Here is a 22520-nt window from a genome sequence, read left to right as displayed (position 1 = left end):
CATAAATCAGTATAAGTGGGCTTTTCTGTGGCTAAAACAAGTGGTTTTAGTGGCTTCTTCTCCCCTTCTGCTTCCCTTCCCTCTTCTCTTTGAGTATTCGGAAGTGAGCCTAGGGCCTTACACAGCTAGGCAAGTGCTCTACCACTAAGCTGCATCTCTCAGCCTTTTTTATTTTATTTTGAGACAGTCTTAAGTTGCTGAGACTGGCCTCGAATTTGAGTCCCTTCTTCCTCAACCTCCAGATCAGCTGAGATTACAGGCATGCATCACCATGCCATTTTGAGTTGATATTTCTGATAATTAACTCATTTTTTTTTCTAGCAACTTATCTATTGGTAGTTGTAGCTTAGTGGAAAGAGCTTAGACTTTAGGTAATATGGTTTCTTTACTCTAAACATGGTGTCTTCCTCCTTTCCAGCTCCTAGTGACCATGACCATGGTGATAGCATTTGTGCAGCAAGGACCTTTTTCATTGGCAGCTGGTTCTTCAGGCAGCTTGCCCATGTATTTACCACAACAGCAACATCAGTAGTGTCTTGGCCTTCTCCTCATTACTGGCTGACTCACTGTTTCACAAAGCCCAATTTTTTTTTGGGGGGGGTACTGGGGATTGAACTCGAGGGCACTTGACCACTGAGCCATATCCCCAGCCCTATTTTGTGTTTTATTTAGAGACAGGTTCTGAGTTGCTAAGCACCTCACCATTGCTGAGGCTGGCTTTGAACTCACTATCCTCCTGTCTTAGCCTCCTGAGCCACTGGGATTACAGGCATGTGCCACCACATTGGCTACAAAGCCCAATTTTTGAAGTGTTCTTTGTCCTTTCTTACCTACTCAGTTTTTCTGTCACTCCGTTGCAGTCTGACTTGGATGCTGTCCCTGACTTGGATGCTGTCCCTCGTTGGGGCAGCTTTGGTCCAATTCACCATCACCTCCTTGCTGCTGACTAAAAAGACCACGGGAATGGTGATGAGCACAGCCTTTCCCCAGGGGATTCACCTCCACTCCCCCCTCACTGTTTGGCCAGGCAGAAAGGGAGGACCTGTGAGGGGAAGGGTAAGAAGTGGGAGAGCTGTTGCCTTTTCTTTCTTTTATGGCCCTGAGGCTTTTAAAGGGGAGTGCACCCCTGGTGTAGGGAAAGGACAGTAGAAAAGTTTCTTCATTTTCTAGGCTAGAGGTGAAAGCAGAGGAGAGGTAGATGTAAAATGAAGGTCATCTTTTCTCACTTGGTCATAATTTTCTTTTTTTTATAATCTATCTATCTATCTATCTATATATTTAGTTGTAGTTGAACACAATATCTTTATTTTATTTATTTAGTTTTATGTGGTGCTGAGGATCGAATCCAGCGCGCCTCACACGTGAGCCCCAGCCCCAGCCCCTAGGTCATAATTTTCAAGAACGATATTAAATGCATTAAATGTTAAGTTGATAATAATCATACCCCAGTTTTTTATTTTTATTTTCTGGTACTGGGGATTGAACCCAGGGGTTTTACCATTGAGCTACATCCTTAGTCCTTTTTATTTATTTATTTTTAATTTTCAGGAAGCAAGTTTGTTTATTTATTTATTTTTATTATTTCTTTTGTACTGGGGATTGAACTCAGGGGCACTCAACCACTGAGCCACATCCCCAGCCCTATTTTATATTCTATTTAGAGACAGGGTCTCACTGAGTTGCTTAGTGCCTTGCCATTGCTAAGGCTGGCTTTGAACTCAGGATTCTCCTGTCTCAGCCTCCTGAGCTGCTAAGATTACAGGTGTGTGCCGCTGTGCCCAGCTCTTTATTTATTTTGAGACAGGGTCTTACTAATTTACTGAAGGTCTCACTAAGTTGCTGATGCTGGCCTTGAACTTGGAATCCTCTTACCTCAGCCTTCTGAGTCATTGAGATATATAATAAAAGCTGTCTTTAAAAAACAAGAAAAATCACTCTACTTTGTGTACAACCAGAGATATAAAAAATTGTGCTCTATATGTGTACTGTGACTTGAAATGCATTCTGCTGCCATATGTAACAAATTAGAATAAATAAATATAAAAATTTAAAAAATAAGAAAAATCCATATTTTTAAATTATGTATTTTAATAAACATTGAAGTTTTTTGAGTATTGGACTTTGCCTATGGATTCAGACTAAGCAGAGAACCACATGCCTGAAGTAATCTTATCTTTGCTTTTCTTATTCCTGTCTGTTTCAGGCACCTTGAATACATGCCTACTTGTACATGTGTAGTTTTTTGACATGACAAGGGTCAGATTTTCCTCTGAGTGTTAGTCCTTGACTTCTAATTGGAATCACATTCAAAGTCTACCTTTAAAATGTGTACCTTAAATGCACTTTCTGAATGTGAGCTATAATTCATGATAAGAAAGATTAAAAACCTGTGTATATTGAAGAATTCAATTTAGGATCAGTCCATTGCATAATGATTTTCTTAATTAAAACATTTTTACTGGGTTTCTTTAAAAAATTTTTTTTTTGGTGGGACACGTGATTTTATCAGACTGGTGTTGGTTTTGATTTCTTTAACATTGTGTTACTCTCCCCTGTACTTCCTTTCAGGAGTTACAGTTTCCCCTTGACTAATTTATTTTCCTTTGTGTTTAAATCTGTTCTTTCTCTCTCCCCTGCCTTATTTATTTATTTAATAAATAATAAGGATTTTATTTATTTATTTATTTGTTTATTTATTTATTTATTTTTGTGTGTGTTGTACTGGGAATTGAATTTAGGTGTACTTTGCCACTGAGCTACATACCTAGCCCATTTTATTTTTTATTTTGAGACAGAATCTAAGTTACACAGGCTGGCCTTGAACTCGCAGTCCTCCTGCTTCGGTTTCTCCATGAGCTGGGATTATAGGCACATACCCTGCTCTCCCCTGTGATTCCCACCACCAGGCCCAGTTTGGAATCTGTTCTTGATTTACAATTTTAATGATATCCCTATATTTTAGATATAGAATTTGTGAAATAAGAGATAAATGTACTTAGATTGCTTAGGTCAAAAACCTTTGTATATTTTTAGTGTCCACTAAAATATTGATAGGCATAAAAAAGCCACAACTAATAAGCAATTTCTTCCTTTGAAAGGTTTTGGTCCCTGGTTCTGAAGGTACAAATCATGAAATAGAATTTTTGGGATTCTGAAAGAAAGATACTAATCTGCCAGACCCAGTGGTGCATGCCTGTAGTTCCAAAGGCTCTGGAGGCCAGCCTCAGCAATTTAGCATGACCCTAAACAGCTCAGTGAGACTGGTCTCAAATAAAAAATAAAAAGAGTTTGGGATTTAGGCTAGTGGTATAGTGCCCCTGGGTTAAATCCCCAGTACAACAACAACAACAACAACGAACAAAAAAAAAAAAAAAAAAAAAAAAAGAAAGAAAGGAAGGTAGGTAGGTTAATTTTCAGTTCATCCTCCTCATTTTATAAACAAGACTCTTAGAGTCAGGGTGATTTGCTCAAGGTTAGATGGTTCCAGACCTGGGTCTCTTGGTTATCATTCTTGTGAACTCCCTACCATATATTTTTGGTATTTCTTTCTTTCTTTCTTTTTTTTTTTAGAGAGAGAAGGAGAGAGAGAGAGAGAGAGAGAATTTTTAATATTTATTTCTAGTTTTCGGCGGACACAACATCTTTGTTTGTATGTGGTGCTGAGGATCGAACCCGGGCCACACACATGCCAGGCGAGCGCGCTACCGCTTGAGCCACATCCCCAGCCCCTATTTTTGGTATTTCTTGATATGTAATTTTCAGTGGGAAAGAACTAGAAACTAGTGTTTGTTGACATCTATGTGCCATGGTATGTAATTTAATGAAAGCAGCAAGTAAAATAATCTTTTAGTCATTCCTTGTAAAGGGTTTCTCTGACAAAGTGTCTTTTGAGTTGCTGTTTTTATTTTAATAAGGCATTAGTCATACTCGGGGCATGCACTGTGTTCTATAAATTATGATAACTCACATTTATCTTGTCTTTACTGTGGGCTGCCACCCCACTAATAGGTTCATTATTCCATTTAATCCTCTCAGCATCCTTGTAAGGTATGTAGTGTTACCAGCCCCCATTTTATGTATAAGGAAACTGAGATTTCAGAAAGGTTAAGTAACTTGCCCTGGGGTATAGATACAGAAGTAGAATCTTCTACTTCCTTTTTATTTTAGAAGAGGATACTGAGTAGTTTGAAGTCAGCACTTGTTGGGAGGGAGGCTTATAGATTTCAAGTAAGTATGAAAGTCTCCCAAAGTTTGGAACTTTGAGCCGAATCTGACCATATGAAATATTAACAGATAAAGGCATCAGTTTTTTCAGAATACAAATTGCACATCTATAAAAAGAAAAGTGGAATGTTGTTTGCTGTGCATTTTTTAAAAGTTTTTTTAATACTTATTTTTTTAGTTGTTGTTGAACACAATACATTTATTTTTATTTATTTATTTTTTAGTGTGGTGCTGAGGATTGAACCCAGGGCTTAAGCACATGCTAGGCAAGCGTTCCACCGCTGAGCCACAACTCCAGTCCCCAAAGTTTTTTTTTTTTTTTTTTTTTTGATGTTTATTTTTTAGGTTTAGGTGGATATAATATCTTTATTTATTTATTTTTTAGTGTGGTGCTGAGGATTGAGCCCAGGTCCTCATGCATGCTAGGCAAGCACTCTCTACCACTGAGCCACAACCACAGCCCTGCTGTGCAGTTTTTTTTTTCCCTAACATTTCTATGTGTTTTAAAAGTTTCATAATAAAAAGTTAGGGGGAAAAATGAAAGCAGCTTAGCAACAGTTTTTTGGACAGAGACTTCAAAGTATTAGGTTACTATGAACTCAGTGTGAACCTCTGATAGTGTCTTGAAAAGTAGACTTTTTTTGTGTGTGTGTGTTTGTTTGTTTTTTTTAAGACTAAGAGACCCCAGTGTCTGGATTGAGGGAACTAATAGTCAAGCTATACTTTGAGTTTCCCAGACCAGATCTGTCTAGTACCTGTGCCCTGCTCCAAAGTGCCTGCCTGCTGTGTTGCTGATAGACACCCATGGTGCAGGGAGCCAGGAAGAGTGGCTATGGAATTTGTAATAGTGAATAGGGAGAAGGTCCCACTTAGGGAAGCACCATGACAGTCTTTAGATGCTGGGAGAACTGTGAAGCAAGAATGGTACTTTTGAGTGTAGTGAGGCAGAAAAGGAATGTTATGGGAAAGGAGGCACTTATTCTCATTTCCTTTTACCTTGCCATTTTCCATTCTATGCCCCTTCAATTTATCTGCCATAGCAACCCCAGGTTAATCTTTAGGAACTACAGATCTGACCACCCTACCTTTAATCTCTTTGTGGCTCACTGTCCTGTGTTAGATAAAGTCCAGGATCTGAATGGCCCTCTAGGCCCTTGTCCATTGGTCCTTTGTTTTGATGTATCTGTATTCTAGCCATATCCAAGTCTTTAGAGTTCTTTAGTTGAACCCATGCTTTCTCACACACTTGATGTGTATTTATATCCCTATTCCTCCAAAGGCAGAACTAGGGACTAGATCTTTCTCTGGACATTATACCCTCTCTATATATTTACCTTGTCTTTTTTTTGGGGGGGCATTAATAGAATTATAAAAGATGAGGACCTGTTCAGTTTATTTACATGTTCGATTTTTTTCTTCTAGACCGTAAGCTCCTTAAAGGAGGCACTCCCCACACTTGGTATCTGTGGGTTCTATAATCTCAGATTGAAAATATTCCCCTCCTTCAAAAATTGTATCTGTTCTGAACATGTACTGGTTTTTTTCTTGTCATTGGTTTCTAAACAATATAGTATAATAACTATTTACATAGCATTTACACTGGATTTGGTATTGTAAATAATCTAGACATGATTTAAAATACAGGGGAGAATGTGTGTGTGTAGTGGGGATTGAACCCAGAGGCACTTTATCCCTGATCTACATTCCCAGCCCTTTTTATTTTTTGTTTTAAGACAAGGTCTCACTAAGTTGCTTAGGACCTCGCTAAGTTGCTGAGACTGTCCTCAAACTTGCATCCTCCTCCCTCAGCCTGCCAAGCAGTACTACTTCTTTATAGGTAAGGGATTTGAGCATCTATAGATGTTGTTGTTCACAGTAGGGCCCTCGACCAATCCCCCATGAGTACTGAGAGGCAGCTATCTAGAACTAGTCAACTTTAAATGCCCATATGTTTATTTTCTTTCTGACTAGTTCCCATAGAATTGATGTTTGGGACTGGGTGCAGTGGCACATTCACTATAATTCCAGCAACCTGGGAGGCTGAGGCAGCAAGACCCTGTCTCAAACAATAAAAAGGACTGGGGATATAGCTGTTGGTAGAGCACCCGTGAGTTTAAGCTTAGTGTTGCAAAAATTACAAAAAATAAATAAGAATTGGGTTGGGGGGCTAGGATTGTGGCTCAGTGGTAAAGTGCTTGCCTAACATGTGCGAGGCACTGGGTTTAATCCTCAGCACCACATAAAAATAAATAAAATGAAGGTGTTGTGTCCAACTACAACTAAAAAAAAATTTAAAAAAAGAAAAGAATTGGGTTGGATTTACCTTAGCACAAAATAAGTGTTGAATATTAGTAATGACTTCTAATTTTTTTTACTAGTAAGGTTTCTCTAACAGTAGATGCTTTTAACTTATTTTTTTTGTCACTGACATTGCATGTGGGTATCCTATAAGACATTTTTATATATAAGAAGTCTGTGTTTTTTTTTTTTTAAGAGAGAGAGAGAGAATTTTTTTAAAAAATATTTATTTTATTTTAGTTCTCGGCGGACACAACATCTTTGTTTGTATGTGGTGCTGAGGATCGAACCCGGGCCGCACGCGTGCCAGGTGAGCGTGCTACCGCTTGAGCCACATCCCCAGCCCTGTGTTTTGTTTTTTTTTTAAAACTTTTTTTAGTTATAGATGGACACAATACTTTTATTGTATTTATTTATTTATTTTATGTGGTGCTGAGGATCGAACCTCAGTGCCTCACACATGCTAGGCAAGTGCTTCACCACTGAGCTACAACCCCAGCCTTGTGGTTTGATTTTTAAGATGTATTTTACTAACATATGTGAAGGCAAGAGAAGGCCCTGTTTTGTTTCCCAGGTAGGTTTTAATCATAATATCTCTTGGTAGATGGAAAGGAAACTCTGGAACTTCCTGTGTGGCTTCAGATGTGTCATTAGGGTTAGGCAGGGCTCCCGGAGCTGTAAATCCTGTCCTGAGTTGCTGGTGAGCACTAAGACATCCTGGTGAGTGTTTGGCCACCCAGACTGCAGCCTTCTAAAATGCAGGGTTTATTTCTATATTGCAAGCAGTTTGTGTCTCCACCCTTGCCTAACATGCTATTGTAAATAAAAAAGTAGTATCCATAAATTAATATGGTTTTAGCTAAGAAATTTACATTTATAGCTATAACTTCATACATACTGGTTTAGACCTGACAATAAATTGTTTGCTCTATAAAAGAAAGATTTTATATTAAATAATATGGTAATAGGCCAGGCACAGTGGCATATGCCTGTGATCCCAATGGCTAGGGAGGCTCAGACAGGAAGACGCAAGTTCAAAGCCAGCCTTAGCAAGACCCTAACTTAGTTAGATCTTAGTGAGATCTGTCTCAAAATTGGTTTCAGTCTTGAGTATCCAAATTAAACAAAACAAAACAAATGGCAATCAGTATTTCTAATTGAAAAATTTTGGTTAAGAATACCAGTAATTCTGCTGGGGTTGTAGCTCAGTGGTAGAGCGCTTTCCTTGTGTGCGTGAGGCACTGGGTTCGATCCTTAGCACCACATAAAAATAAATGAATGGAATGGAGGTGTTGTGTCCAACTACAACAACAAAAAATAAATAAATAAAAAATAAAGATATTTTTTAAAAAAGAATATCAGTAATGGGCTGGGCTGTAAATCAGTGAAAGAGTAGTGTTTAACAGGCATGAGGCTCAAGTTTCAATTCTCTTTCCCCAAAATGAATCCAGTACTAACCCATAGAGTAAGTGGATAAATCTAGATGAAGCAGATTGAGCAGTATAGTTTTAGTGTTGTTAGAGTTTTTTTTATATCTTGTCTAATAGTCATTGAGATCAAAGGTTGCATATTCCTAAGGAAGTGCTCTTGTATGGGTACAATTGAGGCCTTATGAAGCAGCAGAGAGGGACTGGGATTTGGATTTAGTCTACTGTCACTTCTGAATAATTGACCTAGGAGAGCTTCTTACCTGATGCTTAATTTCTTCATTTATACATTCCCACAAGAATGGGCTATTGTGAGGATTCAGTAACCTGTACTAGGTACTGCACAGGACATGGTATCTGCTATCCTCTGCTTGGAAGAGGCTTGAGGATGGCCCTAGAAAGCCTATGGCTTTCTCTCTAATTTTGAGAACACTGCATCTGTTTTTAAGATTTTTTTAAAAATTATTTGACAATTACATGTGACATATTTGATGGATTATCATAGAGTGAGATTATTCCTAGGACATGGAAACAGGATTCACAGTGTTTTTGTGAGGAAAACTGCTTTTTATTCCTTTCAGACTGTGATTTGGCTATAAACTGGAGGTGGTTGATGGTGGTTGACGGCATCCTTCAGGAAGGTTGGGGAAGGGGAATAGTGTGGGGAGCCATTCTGACACGTGATTGGGTGACTCCCGTTAAGGGCCTGAGGCGCTCTGGCTGTGTCGGAGTTATCCCGACCCTTTCCTGATGAGAGAGCCCATCCGTGTGGGGGTGTGCCTGACCACTGACCCCGGAGACCCAATCACTGACCCTGACCTTGGAGTGCAGCCCCCCCTCAACCTTCATTGGATGGAATTCTCCCCTGAATTTCTTGTCCCCCAAATAAAAGGCTACTCCCCGGCGTGTTCGCTCTCTCTCTCTCCTGCTAGCCCAGAGTAATCCTCGCTGCCCTGCTGGGCGGCTAGAGGCGGGAACCAGGGAGGCGAGCCGTCTCGGACCTAGCAATATAAAATAAGGTACTGGCTTATGTGTTTATTTTGATCTCTTCTAACTAACTTAATGCCTAGAACCTCATTAATGAAACCACTGCGCAGGCCGCGTGGTAGAGAATAGTAACTTTTACCATACTCCTGTTTTCAGTGTTTAGGCACTAGAAGTACTGTGAACTGTTCTGGTCCTTTGTTTCCACTCTGAAATCTCTCATATACCCAGAGGGCTCTAGGTAAGGGTCTTGCAACACCCTTTTCAAATATATATATATTTGATATTTATTTTAAGGAATTGGCTCATGTCATGACAGAGAATAAAGAAAGTCCCAAGATCTGCAGTTGACAAACTAGAGACCTAGGAGAATTGATGGTGGTGTTCTAGTTTGGGTTCCCAGACCTAAGAACCAGGGGACCTAATGGTATAAGTTTTAATCTGAAAGCTGACAGAACCTTATTCAGCCTTTCGGTGCTATGCTGGTCTTCGGTTGATTGGGTCCTCTAACCCCCACATTAGGGAGGTTAATTTGTTTTATCCCATCAACCCATTAAAGTATTAATTTCATCCAATGATACATTCACAGACATACCCAGAATAGTGTTTGACCAAATGGCTGGGCATTCTTTGGCTTAGTCTAATTGACATAACAATTATCACATTAGAGTGGGTCATCTTTTTAGAAAAATATTGATGGCATTCATGATGATAGTGTGGTATCTGAGTTACTACTACCACATGCCCAAATCAAGATTATTTATAGCTGCCAAATTCACAATGATTCAGTTTAGAGCTATAGATTTCTGACTCTTTTATTCTTAGTATATAGCCTTCTCTGAAAATCTACATATTGAAATTCATATGATTTGGGAGGATGAGGGAAGAGGATCGCAAGTTCAAAGCCAGACTCAGCAATTTAGTGAGACCCTAAGCAGCTTAGCAAGACCCTGTCTCAAAATAAAAAGAATAAAGAGTGGGCTAGGATGGTTGTTCAGTGGTTCAGCATCTCTAGGTTAAATTCCTGGTATACACACACACACACACACACACACACAAATTATTTTTGTTATGAATTTTATTTTTAGCTTCTTTGTTCTATAGATATATTTAAAAATATGTATTTAATAGGTTGTCTCTGAATTTTGTCAGGATAGTAAAGGTGTGTTTTACATGATTTTTTTATTGCTTGATTGATTGATCATGATACTAGGGAATGAACGTAGAGGTGCTTTGGCACTAAGCTATACCCCCAATCCTTTTTATTTTGAGACAAGGTCTCATTGAGTTACTGAGACTGGCCTTGAACTTGTGATTCTCCCAAGTTGCTGGGATTATAGTTGCTGGCATGCACCACCTGACATTATATAGTTATTAAAGAAAGGGGATTTTGAGTCAGATGCAGGTGAATACCACTGGTCTAAAATACCTCAAGCTGTCAGCCTCCTAGAATAGTCTACATCTCAGTATCTTTGACTTTTCTTTTTTTTTTTTCTTTTTTATTATTTTATTTTATTTTTTTTATTGGTTGTTCACAACATTACAAAGCTCTTGACATATCATATTTCATACATTAGATTCAAGTGGGTTATGAACTCCCAATTTTTACCCCAAATGCAGATTGCAGAATCACGTCGGTTACACATCCACATTTTTACATAATGCCATATTAGTGACTGTTGTATTCTGCTACCTTTCCTATCCTCTACTATCCCCCCTCCTCTCCCCTCCCATCTTCTCTCTCTACCTCATCTACTGTAATTCATTTCTCTCCTTGTTTATTTTCCCATTCCCCTCACAACCTCTTATATGTAATTTTGCATAGCAGTGAGGGTCTCCCTTCATTTCCATGCAGTTTCCCTTTTCTCTCCCTTTCCCTCCCACCTCATGTCTCTGTTTAATGTTAATCTTTTCTTCCTGATCTTCCTCCCTGCTCTGTTCTTAGTTGCTCTCATTATATCAAAGAAGACATTTGGTATTTGTTTTTTAGGGATTGGCTAGCTTCACTAAGCATAATCTGCTCTAGTACCATCCATTTCCCTGCAAATTCCATGATTTTGTCATTTTTTAGTGCTGCGTAATAGTCCATGGTGTATAAATGCCACATTTTTTTTTATCCATTCATCTATTGAAGGGCATCTGGGTTGGTTCCACAGTCTAGCTATTGTGAATTGTGCTGCTATGAACATCGATGTGGCAGTATCCCTGTAGTACGCTCTTTTAAGGTCTTCAGGGAATAGTCCAAGAAGGGCAATAGCTGGGTCAAATGGTGGTTCCATTCCCAGCTTTCCCAGGAATCTCCATACTGCTTTCCAAATTGGCCGCACCAATTTGCAGTCCCACCAGCAGTGTACAAGAGTACCCTTTTCCCCACATCCTCACCAGCACTTGTTGTTGTTTGACTTCAGAATGGCTGCCAATCTTACTGGAGTGAGATGGTATCTTAGGGTGGTTTTGATTTGCATTTCTCTGACTGCTAGCGATGGTGAGCATTTTTTCATGTACTTGTTGATTGATTGTATGTCCTCCTCTGAGAAGTGTCTGTTCAGGTCCTTGGCCCATTTGTTGATTGGGTTATTTGTTATCTTATTGTCTAATTTTTTGAGTTCTTTGTATACTCTGGAAATTAGGGCTCTATCTGAAGTGTGAGGAGTAAAAATTTGTCCCCATGATGTAGGCTCCCTATTTACCTCTCTTATTGTTTCTCTTGCTGAGAAAAAACTTTTCAGTTTAAGTAAGTCCCATTTGTTGATTCTTGTTATTAACTCTTGAGCTATGGGTGTCCTATTGAGGAATTTGGAGCCCGACCCCACAATATGTAGATCGGAGCCAGCTTTTTCTTCTATCAGACGCAGAGTCTCTGATTTGATATCAAGCTCCTTGATCCATTTTGAGTTAACTTTTGTGCATGGCGAGAGGAGGGGATTCAGGTTCATTTTGTTGCATATGGATTTCCAGTTTTCCCAACACCATTTGTTGAAGATGTTATCCTTCCTCCATTGCATGCTTTTAGCCCCTTTATCAAATATAAGATAGTTGTAACTTTGTGGATTGGTTTCTGTGTCCTCTATTCTGTACCATTGGTCCACCTGCCTGTTTTGGTACCAGTACCATGCTGTTTTTGTTACTATTGCTCTGTAATATAGTTTGAAATCTGGTATCGCTATACTGCCTGATTCACACTTCCTGCTTAGAATTGCTTTTGCTATTCTGGGTCTTTTATTTTTCCATATGAATTTCATGATTGCTTTATCTATTTCTACAAGAAATGCCGTTGGGATTTTGATTGGCATTGCATTAAACCTATAGAGAACTTTTGGTAATATCGCCATTTTGATGATGTTAGTTCTGCCTATCCATGAACAGGGTATATTTTTCCATCTTCTAAGATCTTCTTCTACTTCTCTCTTTAGGATTCTGTAGTTTTCATTGTATAAGTCTTTCACCTCTTTTGTTAGGTTGATTCCCACGTATTTTATTTTTTTTGAAGATATTGTGAATGGAGTGTTTTTCCTCATTTCCGTTTCAGAAGTTTTGTCGCTGATATACAGAAATGCCTTTGATTTATGCGTGTTGATTTTATATCCTGCCACTTTGCTGAATTCATTTATTAGTTCTAATAGTTTTTTTGTAGACCCTTTTGGGTCTTCTAGGTATAGAATCATGTCATCCACAAATAGTGATAATTTAAGTTCTTCTTTTCCTATTTTTATGCCTTTAATTTCTTTCGTCTGTCTAATTGCTCTGGCCAGTGTTTCGAGAACTATATTGAATAGAAGTGGTGATAGAGGGCATCCCTGTCTTGTTCCAGATTTTAGAGGGAATGCCTTCAATTTTTCTCCATTCAGAATGATGCTAGCCTGAGGCTTAGCATAGATAGCTTTTACAATGTCGAGGTAAGTTCCTGTTATCCCTAGTTTTTCTAATGTTTTGAACATAAAGGGATGCTGTACTTTGTCGAATGCTTTTTCTGCGTCTATCGAGATGATCATATGGTTCTTATCTTTGAGTCTATTGATGTGGTGAATAACATTTATTGATTTCCGTATATTGAACCATCCTTGCATCCCAGGGATGAATCCCACTTGATCATGGTGTACAGTTTTTTTTGATGTGCCTTTGTATCCGATTCGCCAGAATTTTATTGAGGATTTTTTATCTAGGTTCATCAGAGATATTGGTCTGTAGTTTTCTTTCTTTGAGGTGTCTTTGTCTGGTTTCGGAATCAGGGTGATGTTGGCCTCATAGAATGAATTTGGAAGAGCTCCCTCTTTTTCTATTTCCTGAAATAACTTGAAAAGTATTGGTATTAATTCTTCTTTAAAGGTTTTGTAAAACTCTGCTGTATACCCATCCGGTCCTGGGCTTTTCTTGTTAGTCTTTTGATTGCTTCTTCTGTTTCATCCATTGATATTGGTCTGTTCAAATTGTGTGTATCCTCCTGACTCAGTCTGGGCAAATCATATGACTTAAGGAATTTATCGATGTCTTCACTATCTTCTATTTTATTGGAATATAGGTTTTCAAAATAATTTCTAATTGTCTTCTGTATTTCTGTAGCATCTGTTGTGATATTGCCTTTTTCATCCCGTATGTTAGTAATTTGAGTTCTCTCTCTTCTTCTCTTCGTTAGCATGGCTAAGGGTCTGTCGATCTTATTTATTTTTTCAAAGAACCAACTTTTAGTTTTGTCAATTTTTTCAATAGTTTCTTTTGTTTCTATTTCGTTGATTTCCGCTCTGATTTTAATTATTTCTTGCCTTCTGCTACATTTGCTGTTGTTTTGCTCTTCCTTTTCTAGGGCTTTGAGATGAAGTGTGAGCTCATTTATTTGTTGGTTTTTCCTTTTATTGAGGAATGACCTCCAGACGATGAATTTCCCTCTTAAAACTGCTTTCATTGTGTCCCATAGATTCCGATACGTTGTGTCTGTATTTTCATTTATCTCTAAGAATTTTTTGATTTCCTCCTTTATGTCTTCTGTAACCCATTGATCATTCAGTAACCTATTGTTCATTTTCCATGTGATGTAGGATTTTCCTTTTTCTTTTATCATTGATTTCCAGTTTCATTCCATTATGGTCAGATAAAATGCATGGTATTATTTCCACCCTTTATATTTACTGAGGGTTGCCCTATGGCATAATACATGGCCTATTTTTGAGAAGGATCCATGTGCTGCTGAGAAAAAAAGTATATCCACTTGATGATGGTTGATATATTCTATATATGTCAGTTAAGTCTAGGTTATTGATTGTGATATTGAGTTCTATAGTTTCTTTATTCAAGTTTTGTTTGGAGGATCTGTCCAATGGTGAGAGAGGTGTGTTGAAGTCACCCATAATTATTGTGTTGTGGTCTATTTAATTCTTGAACTTGAGGAGAATTTGTTTTATGAATGTCGCAGCACCATTATTTGGTGCATAAATATTGATAATTGTTACGTCTTGTTGGTGAATGGTTCCTTTTAACAGTATATAATGTCCTTCCTTATTCCTTTTGGTTAACTTAGTGTTGAAGTCGTTTTTATTCGATATGAGGATGGCCACCCCTGCTTGCTTACGAGGACCGTGTGCGTGGTATATTTTTTCCCAACCTTTCACCTTGAGCCTGTGTATGTCTTTTCCAATCAGATGTGTCTCCTGGAGGCAGCATATTGTTGGATTTGTTTTTTTAATCCATGTTACCAGCCTATGTCGCTTTATTGGAGAGTTTAAGCCATTAACGTTTAGAGTTACTATTGATATATGGTTTGTACTTCCTGCCATGTTTGATTATTTATCTTTTTTTTTCTAATTTAGTTTGTTTCTCCATGATTAGCTTTCCCCCCGTCCTCTGTCTTTACCGAGGCACTTCCCGCTGATGGTTTTGGTTATTGTTTTGCATTTCTTCCTCGCGTAGTGTTTTGCTCAAGACGCTTTGCAATGCTGGTTTTCTGGCTGCAAATTCTTTTAGCTTTTGTTTATCCTGAAAGAGTTTTATTTCGTTGTCATACCTGAAGCTTAATTTTGCTGGATACAGAATTCTTGGTTGGCATCCATTGTCTTTCAGTTTTTGAAATACGTTGTTCCAGGATCTTCTCGCTTTCAGTGTCTGTGATAAAAAATCCGTTGTTAACCTTATTGGTTTACCCCTGAATGTAATTTGCCTCCTTTCTCTTGTAGCTTTTAATATTTTCTCTTTGTTGTGTATATTGGATATCTTCATAACAGTGTGTCTTGGCGTTGGTCTACTGTGATATTGTGTGCTTGGTGTCCTGTATGCATCTACAATTTGTACATTCGTTTTCTTTTTTATTTCTGGAAAGTTTTCTGTTGTTATTTTATGCAGCAGGTTACTCATTCCCTTGGTTTGAATCTCTGTGCCTTCCTCTATCCCGATGACTCTTAAATTTGGTTTTTTTATGTTATCCCATATCTCTTGGATGTTTTTCTCGTGATTTTTAACCAGGCTTTCTGAGTTGGCTAGACTCTTTTCAAGATGAAATATTTTGTTTTCATTATCTGACGTTCTGGCTTCCACTTGCTCCACTCTGTTAGTGATACTCTCATTTGAGTTTTTAATTTGGTTTATAGTTTCTTTCATTTCTAGAATTATTGTTTGATTTTTTAATAATCTCTATCTCCTGATAAGGATGCTTAACTTCTTCTTTTATCTGTTTATGTAATTCATTTTCAATATATTCTTTCACTGTTTGAATTTGCTGTCTCATATCCTCTTTAAGGTTCCATTCCATCTGTATAAGGTATTCCTTGAGTTCCTATATGACCATTTTTCTGATGGCTCTAGGTCCTCCTGAATATTTAGGCTGTCCTGCATTGTTTGTACTCCTTTTCTTCCTTGCTTTTTCATGCTGCTCATGTTACTTCTTGTTCTGTTTGACTGCTGAGTTCCTGTTTACTCCTATAAATTTATTTGATGCTTGGGAGAAAAGGTATTAGAAGGGAAGGGAAGAAGTCACTAAAGAGAATGAGAGTAAGCAGATAGAATTCAAGGAAGGGGGAATAAGAGAATTGAAAAGAAATGAAAAGACAAATAATAATAAAAAATGAAAATTAAAATTAAAAAATAAAATAAAATAATAAAAAATTAAAAATTAAAAAGAATTAAAAAATATTTACAAAACAACAACAAAAAAATGAAAATGAAAAAAAACCCAAATTAAAAAAAAATTAATAAATGCTGTCTTAGAGTTTGATTAACTTCTCTTCCAGTAGGTGGAGCTGTGCCCACTGGGCCAAGCTTCTCCTCTCAATAGGCGGGAACCAATCACTGTGCAGCAGCTCTTCCTCCCAGACTGGGCGGGTCTCCAATCCTGGGTGCCTAGGGCCTTTTCTTGTGTCTAGACACTTCCCCTCTTTTCCTCAAGCCAGGCCCCACTCACTGGTGACGCTCACCACAATATTGGCTACACGCCAGGTCTGCTGCTGGGAGCTCTGTTTTCATGACCGCCTGGGTACACTCTCCCTGTTTGCCATTCTCTCGGACTCTAAGTTTGTAGAGCTTGGGGCTGAGAACCCCCAGCGAATTTGCTTGCTCTCCGGTAGCCACGCCCCTGGTAGCTGGTGCAAGGGACCTCAGTTGTCAGCACTGGTGGGAGCGGTAGCCCGGAGTACCGTGCTGCGAGTCCCACGCCACTCCTGATTCCCTTAGTCTGGCTATCGAGCTCATGGGAGAGCTGGGAGGGGGGAGGGGACCTTAAGGTTTCCCCGATGTGTGGAGAGGGAAGGCTAGGGGATTACACACCTGTTGCCGCTGGTTTCAATGAATTTATCTTTTCCGACGCGTTTTGGTGACGTCATGCAAATGGTGACAGTTCGTTCCCTTTGCCGGGTCACCAATGCAACGGGTGGGTCCTGACTGTCTCTCCCAAGCTCTGTTTCAATCCTGTGGCCACTGCCTATGCAGGCTCGGTTGACATTTACTTCCGTAGGATCAGAAGGGCTGACCAGTTGTTTCGGCAGGATCGTTAGTGCTGAGTCATAGCGGTTTGGCTGCGAGAAGCAGGCGAACGAGAGCTTGAATGCCTATCTTTGACTTTTCTACTGTGCTTTTTGTTTCATCTAAGATCTTGCAAAACCATAGTCCTCCTCATAGAGTGTTTCATAGTGTTGGGATTTGTTTTCCAGAAATCCTTGTTCAGTGTTATTTATTAGTTTTCTTCTTAATTACAGCTTTATTAATATATAATTCATTTGTCAACAGTTTACTTGTTTAAAGTGTAAAATTTTAGTGTTTTTTAGTTTATTCACAGAGTTATATAAGTATTGCCACAATCTAATTTTAGGACTTTGTGTCATCCCCCAAAAGAAATCTTATATTCATTAGCAGTCAGTTTCTGTTTCCCTACACCTAACCCCTGGCAGTTGTTAATCTACTTTTAATTGTATGTGTTTGCCTATTCTAAATAATTGATATAAATTGAATTATAAAATATGTGATCCCTTACATCTGGCTTTTGTCTAGTATGTTTTCAAGATTTATCTGTGTTGTAACATGTATTTGTACTTCATTCCTTTTTATTGCCCAATAATATTCTATTGGCATGGAATGGGAATTAGATGGATTCATTACATTTTGTTTGTGGCCATTGGGTGGATATACTTTGTTTTGCTTATTTATAAGTTGATGGACACTTGGAATTAAAGCAAAGTTATTTAGTATGCAGAAAGCATGTAAATATATGTGTCTAATTAAGTAACAAATATATGCCAATTATTAAAAAATAATTTAAATGTTAACAAGGAGTTCTATTGTAGTTTATTTGGGAGAATTCAGGGGAGACTGTTTGGGTCGTTTCCATTTTGGAGCTATGATAAATAATGTCCCTATGACCATTTGTGCATAAGTGTTTTTTAGTGTGTGTGCATAAGTTTTTGAGTGGACAAATATTTTCATTTTTCATGGTGTACATTTAGGAGTAGAGTTGTTGAGGTCATATGGTAGCTGCCATTTGACGAAATGCCATACTGTTTTCCAAAGCCGAAATGCCATTCTCATTCCCACCAGCAGTGTATAGGGATTCTAGTTATTGTATGTACTTTCTAAAATTTGTTAGTGTTTATCTTTTTGATTATAGCCATTCTGGTGAGTGTGAAGTGGTAGTTAAGTTTTAATTTTGGGACAGCCATTCTGGTGAGTGTGAAGTGGTAGTTAAGTTTTAATTTTGGGACAGTGACAGCAGCAGGAAAGGCACTCTGTTGTATTGTTCAATGTAGTAGCCACCAGCTGCATGCAACTTTAAATTTAAATTAAGAAAAATTTAAAATTCAGTCCCTCAGTTACACTAGCCACTTTTTAGAATGCTTAGTTGCCATTAAGTGTCCCCTAGTGGCTACCCTGTTAGTACAGTTAGATACTTAAAATATTATCATTATCGAAGTGAGTTCTGTTAGATAATGTTGGTCTAGAAAATGTTAGTTTTACAGGGCTGAAAGAGTAGTCACAGAATGGTAGAGAATCTGACAGGTGTAGTAGAAAGGAATGCAGCATTGAATTTGGAGGAAAGAAGGAAATTTCTAAGAACCATATATAAGGCAAAGAAAGATGTAGGAGAAGCTTAAGAGTGGGTAGTTGAAGGAAAAGTTTTTAGAACTTGATTTGACTTTCTGTTTTTAAGTATTTTTTAGTTGTCAATGGACCTTTATTTTTTATTTATTTTTATGTGGTGGTGAGAATCGAACCCAGTGCATCATGCATGCTAGGCAAGCGCGCTACCACTGAGCCAAAACCCCACTTGATTTGACTTTTCTACAGTATCTTGAGTTAGTGAGTAGATCCAGTCTATGTAATTTTATTTTATGGGTAAGAAAAACACAAATTGTTGGTTGGCAGGGATCAATATAACTACATTATACCTCTTGTGGGAAACTCCTTGAATCTATTTTAGCCATTAATTTTTAGTATGGTCTGGGAACATGTAGGACATAGATGTAGACTGCCCTTACTCTGGGCGTATTATTCAAATGGGAAAGGAGAGAGAGAGCAAAAGAGTTGGTTAAAAGTGGATACGTTGGGCTGGGGTTGTGGCTCAGCAGTAGAGTGTTCGCCTAGCATGTGTGAGGCGCTGGGTTCAATCCTCAGCACCACATAAAAATAAATAAATAAAATAAAGGTATTATATCCAACTACAACTAAAAAAATATTTAAAAAAATATCAAAGAGTGGATAAGTTGTGAGGCTGGGGTTGTGGCTCAGTGGTAGAGTGCTTGCCTAGGCAGTTGGGGAAGAGCTAAAGAAGAGTCTCTGAGGTTTTGCTGTGTTTTGGTACATTCTTTTTGCTCCAAAGCCTTATGTCAAGGGTTGAACAGAGGCTCCTTGACCCTGTCTTTCCGTTCTGGCCACCGTCCCAGTTGTGTTGTGTCATGTCAAGCCAGGTAAACCTAGGGCATTGGAGCACAGTATAGGTAAAACATTCAGTAAGGCTATTGAAATGAGCCTTTTCTTTTCCAAAATGCTGCTCTGTTTGAGTGTTCATAAAACAGACCAACCTCTTTTTGTGCTCAATATGGTTTCTTAGAGTCATCATGGTACATGAAATCACCTCATGTTCAAAATAGTCTTTCATTTTGTTAATTATATTACCCTGTCTAAAATGATCCAGGCAAGGTATTTTTCATAATGTGATGTTATTATACAGACTGTTCTTCTAGCTCAGTTAACAAATGTGTATTTAAGGACTTAAATTTGGCTTTAGTTTTGTGTGCTCCCTGTGTTATTCCAAGTCCTCTTAGCTGTGATCATTTATATACCACTTACGTGGAAGAATTGTTATCATATGCCATACAGATAAGTAAAATGGCCTTATTTCCTGAACCAATAATTGAGGCTAATGCTTTGGTAAAGAATTTCTGTGCTGCCTCTTAATAAAAAAAGGTATGCTGGCGAATGTATTTAGATTCTGAATGTTGGGATTTCTGGGATATTCTGCTGGCTGATATGGGAATATCACAGCAAATATCTGAAATTAGAATTTTGCTAGATAATTTGAAAAGTATGATCACTCCCACAGAATAGCTAATTCCCAAATGCCAAGATGATTATTGCTAGGCTGGGATTATGTCTAAGTGGTAGAGCGCTTGCCTCATATGGGTAAGACATTGGGTTCCAATCTCAGCAATTCATATAAATAAATGAATAAAATAAAGGTTCATAAACTAAAAAAAAATTTAAAAACGATGATTACTGCTTTGTTAAATGCTGAAGACAATTTGTACGTCAGCACTGCATATAATAGGATATTCTTTTTACTGAATGAACTAGAATCCACTAAATAATTTAAAATTAGTAGTAGTCAAGCCAGGCATGGTGGTGCATGCCTATAATTCCAATTACTTGTAAGGCAGATGCAGGACAATTCCAAGTTCAAGGCCAGCCTTAGCAACTTAGTGAAACCCTAACTCAAAATTAAAAAATAGAAAAGGGCCAGGGATGTAGCTCAGTGGTAAAGTACCCTGCGTTCAATCCCCAATACCAAAACAACAACAGCAACAAAAAGTAATATTCACAGAGGAAGCCTTGAAAATAGGACTCATTCTGATAAGCAAATCTAAGAATTTTTCAACATTTACAATCTTACTTATCACGTGGTAAATTTCTTTAAAAACAAAAACTTAAAGAGCTCTCTTCTAGTTTTCTCAGTGTAATGCCATTATGCCATTTCTTTCTGCAGATTTGATTGTAAATGCATCACGGAGAGGCATCCCAGAATGAAGAAAGCAAGCAGGAGTGTTGGCTCAGTGCCTAAACCGTCTGGAACAAGTAAAACACAAACAGTAGAAAAAATTAAGTCTGAAAACAGCTCTTCAGCATCTACAGGAGGCAAACTTGTAAAATCTGGAACAGCAGCATCACTCTCAAAGGTATTCTCATGGATTTTAGGAGGGATATATTTTAATATTACCTTGGATTTATTAAATGCATGTTATTTAGGAGTTGTCCTTTCCTGGCACTCAGAACACACAGCCTTTGAAGAGAGCTTATAGTAGCTGGCCTTAATTGGTGTTTTGGTTTTATGAATGATCTAAATAATAGTGTGAAACAAATAATTGAGGGTCAGGGCTGGGGTTGTGGCTCAGTGGTAGAGCACTTGCCTAGCTTGTGCTAGGCATTGGGTTCGATTCTCAGCATCACATATAAATAAATAAAATATGGCTGGGGTTGTGGCTCAGCATTAGAGTGCTTGCCTAGCATGTGCTAGGCCCTGGGTTTGATCCTCAGCACCACATAAAAATAAATAAATAAAGGTATTGGGCCCAACTACAACTAAAAATAAATAAACAAACAAACAAATAAATAAATGTATGTCCATTGACAACTAAAAAATAAATAATAATTGAGGGTGCCTTGTGCAGGGTGTTGTGCTCGTGTGAGTTGGGAGTAAAGTCAGCCTTCAGGGAGCTTGTGAAGTAAAGGATGGAGGTAAGGTACAAATATGAATAACTGAAATGAGTGGAAAATGTCATATGTCCTAGGGAAATAGTAATAATTTCAAGTAGGAAGATATTGTTTCTTGCCTGGGAAGGTTTTGTGAATAGAATGTGTAAACCAAATCTTAAAGCATGACTAGTTATAGCATTCCCGTGACCCCTAGACAGGAGTTCTTAGCCCCTTTACACAGCATAAAATGTTCTTTTTCTCTGGTATTTCCATCTGATCTAGTATTAACCCTAGTTAAAATTGGGGATTTTAATTTAGTAAGAGCATAATTAGTTTCCTTTGACCAGAATAATTTTTCTTTTTTTTCGTATAGCATAGTAATTAGACCATGGGTGTTGGGAAAAATAGACCTGGGCTTAGTACCTGTTTCATAGGACTGTGGTCATCATTAAATGAGGGATGTATGAATGTGGATGGCCCAGAGCTTGGCACAAGGCAGTGCTTAGTAGAGCTCCCCCTCACCCCTTGTGGTGCTAGGGATTGAACCCAGGGCCTTGTGCATATTAGGCAAGCACTCTACCACTGCGCTACACATCCCAGGCAGTAGCATTTTTATTGGTTAGATCTAGGAACTTTTCTCTAGTCCAGAATTGAGGAGTTTTCTCATGGGGTGTTCTTAGTGTCGATGTTATTTGGGCCATCCAAGGGATAAGCTTGCTCCGTGACACTTACTTGCTGGTCCAGTCTTTGACATTATTGCACAGAAATCCACAGTATTCTAGCTATCTCAAAAATTAATTTGTTCTGTTGTTCATTTTTAAATTTTAGTGTTGTTGAGTTTGGGGTAGAAATTTTGCCTGTATGCAGAAAGCCAGAAGGGGGTTTCTGCTAGTCTGATAGGGAAAAAAACCAAGCATGACCAGAAACATGATCCATTTAAAAGTCTTTTGTTTGGTCAGAGACTGGATAGATTATGGATTAATTATTTTAAGAAGCACCTCAGAGGAATAGCTCATGAGGAACTTCCTTATATGTGTTGAAAGATCTAGCAGGAAATGCTGGTTTTTCTGTTCCAAGATTGTTGCAACTGGGCTGAGACTGTAGTTCAGTGGGAGAACACTTGTCTAGCAAGTGTGAGGGCCCTGGGTTCGATACTCAGCACCACATAAAAATAAATAAATAGAATAAAGGTGAAAAAAATTTCTTTTT

General features: G+C 38.2%; 1 protein-coding gene across 5 annotated transcripts in view; it reads left to right on the top strand.

The window, feature by feature from the left end:
• SPECC1L (sperm antigen with calponin homology and coiled-coil domains 1 like) overlaps positions 1-22520 on the top strand; it is a 146100-nt gene that overhangs the window by 18310 nt on the left and 105270 nt on the right. For all 5 annotated transcript variants that reach the window (XM_081287184.1, XM_081287186.1, XM_081287185.1 and 2 more), the window contains one exon: positions 20605-20794. In XM_081287184.1, coding sequence (XP_081143310.1) covers positions 20642-20794 — 153 coding nt within the window. In that variant the 5' untranslated portion in view covers positions 20605-20641. The remainder of the gene's footprint in view (positions 1-20604; positions 20795-22520) is intronic.

The sequence above is a fragment of the Spermophilus citellus genome, assembly GCF_964194105.1.
Source record: "Spermophilus citellus genome assembly, chromosome: 3".
NCBI lineage: Eukaryota > Metazoa > Chordata > Mammalia > Rodentia > Sciuridae > Spermophilus > Spermophilus citellus.
Note: the sequence above shows the minus strand (reverse complement) of the source record. Positions and strands in the feature narration are given on the sequence as shown.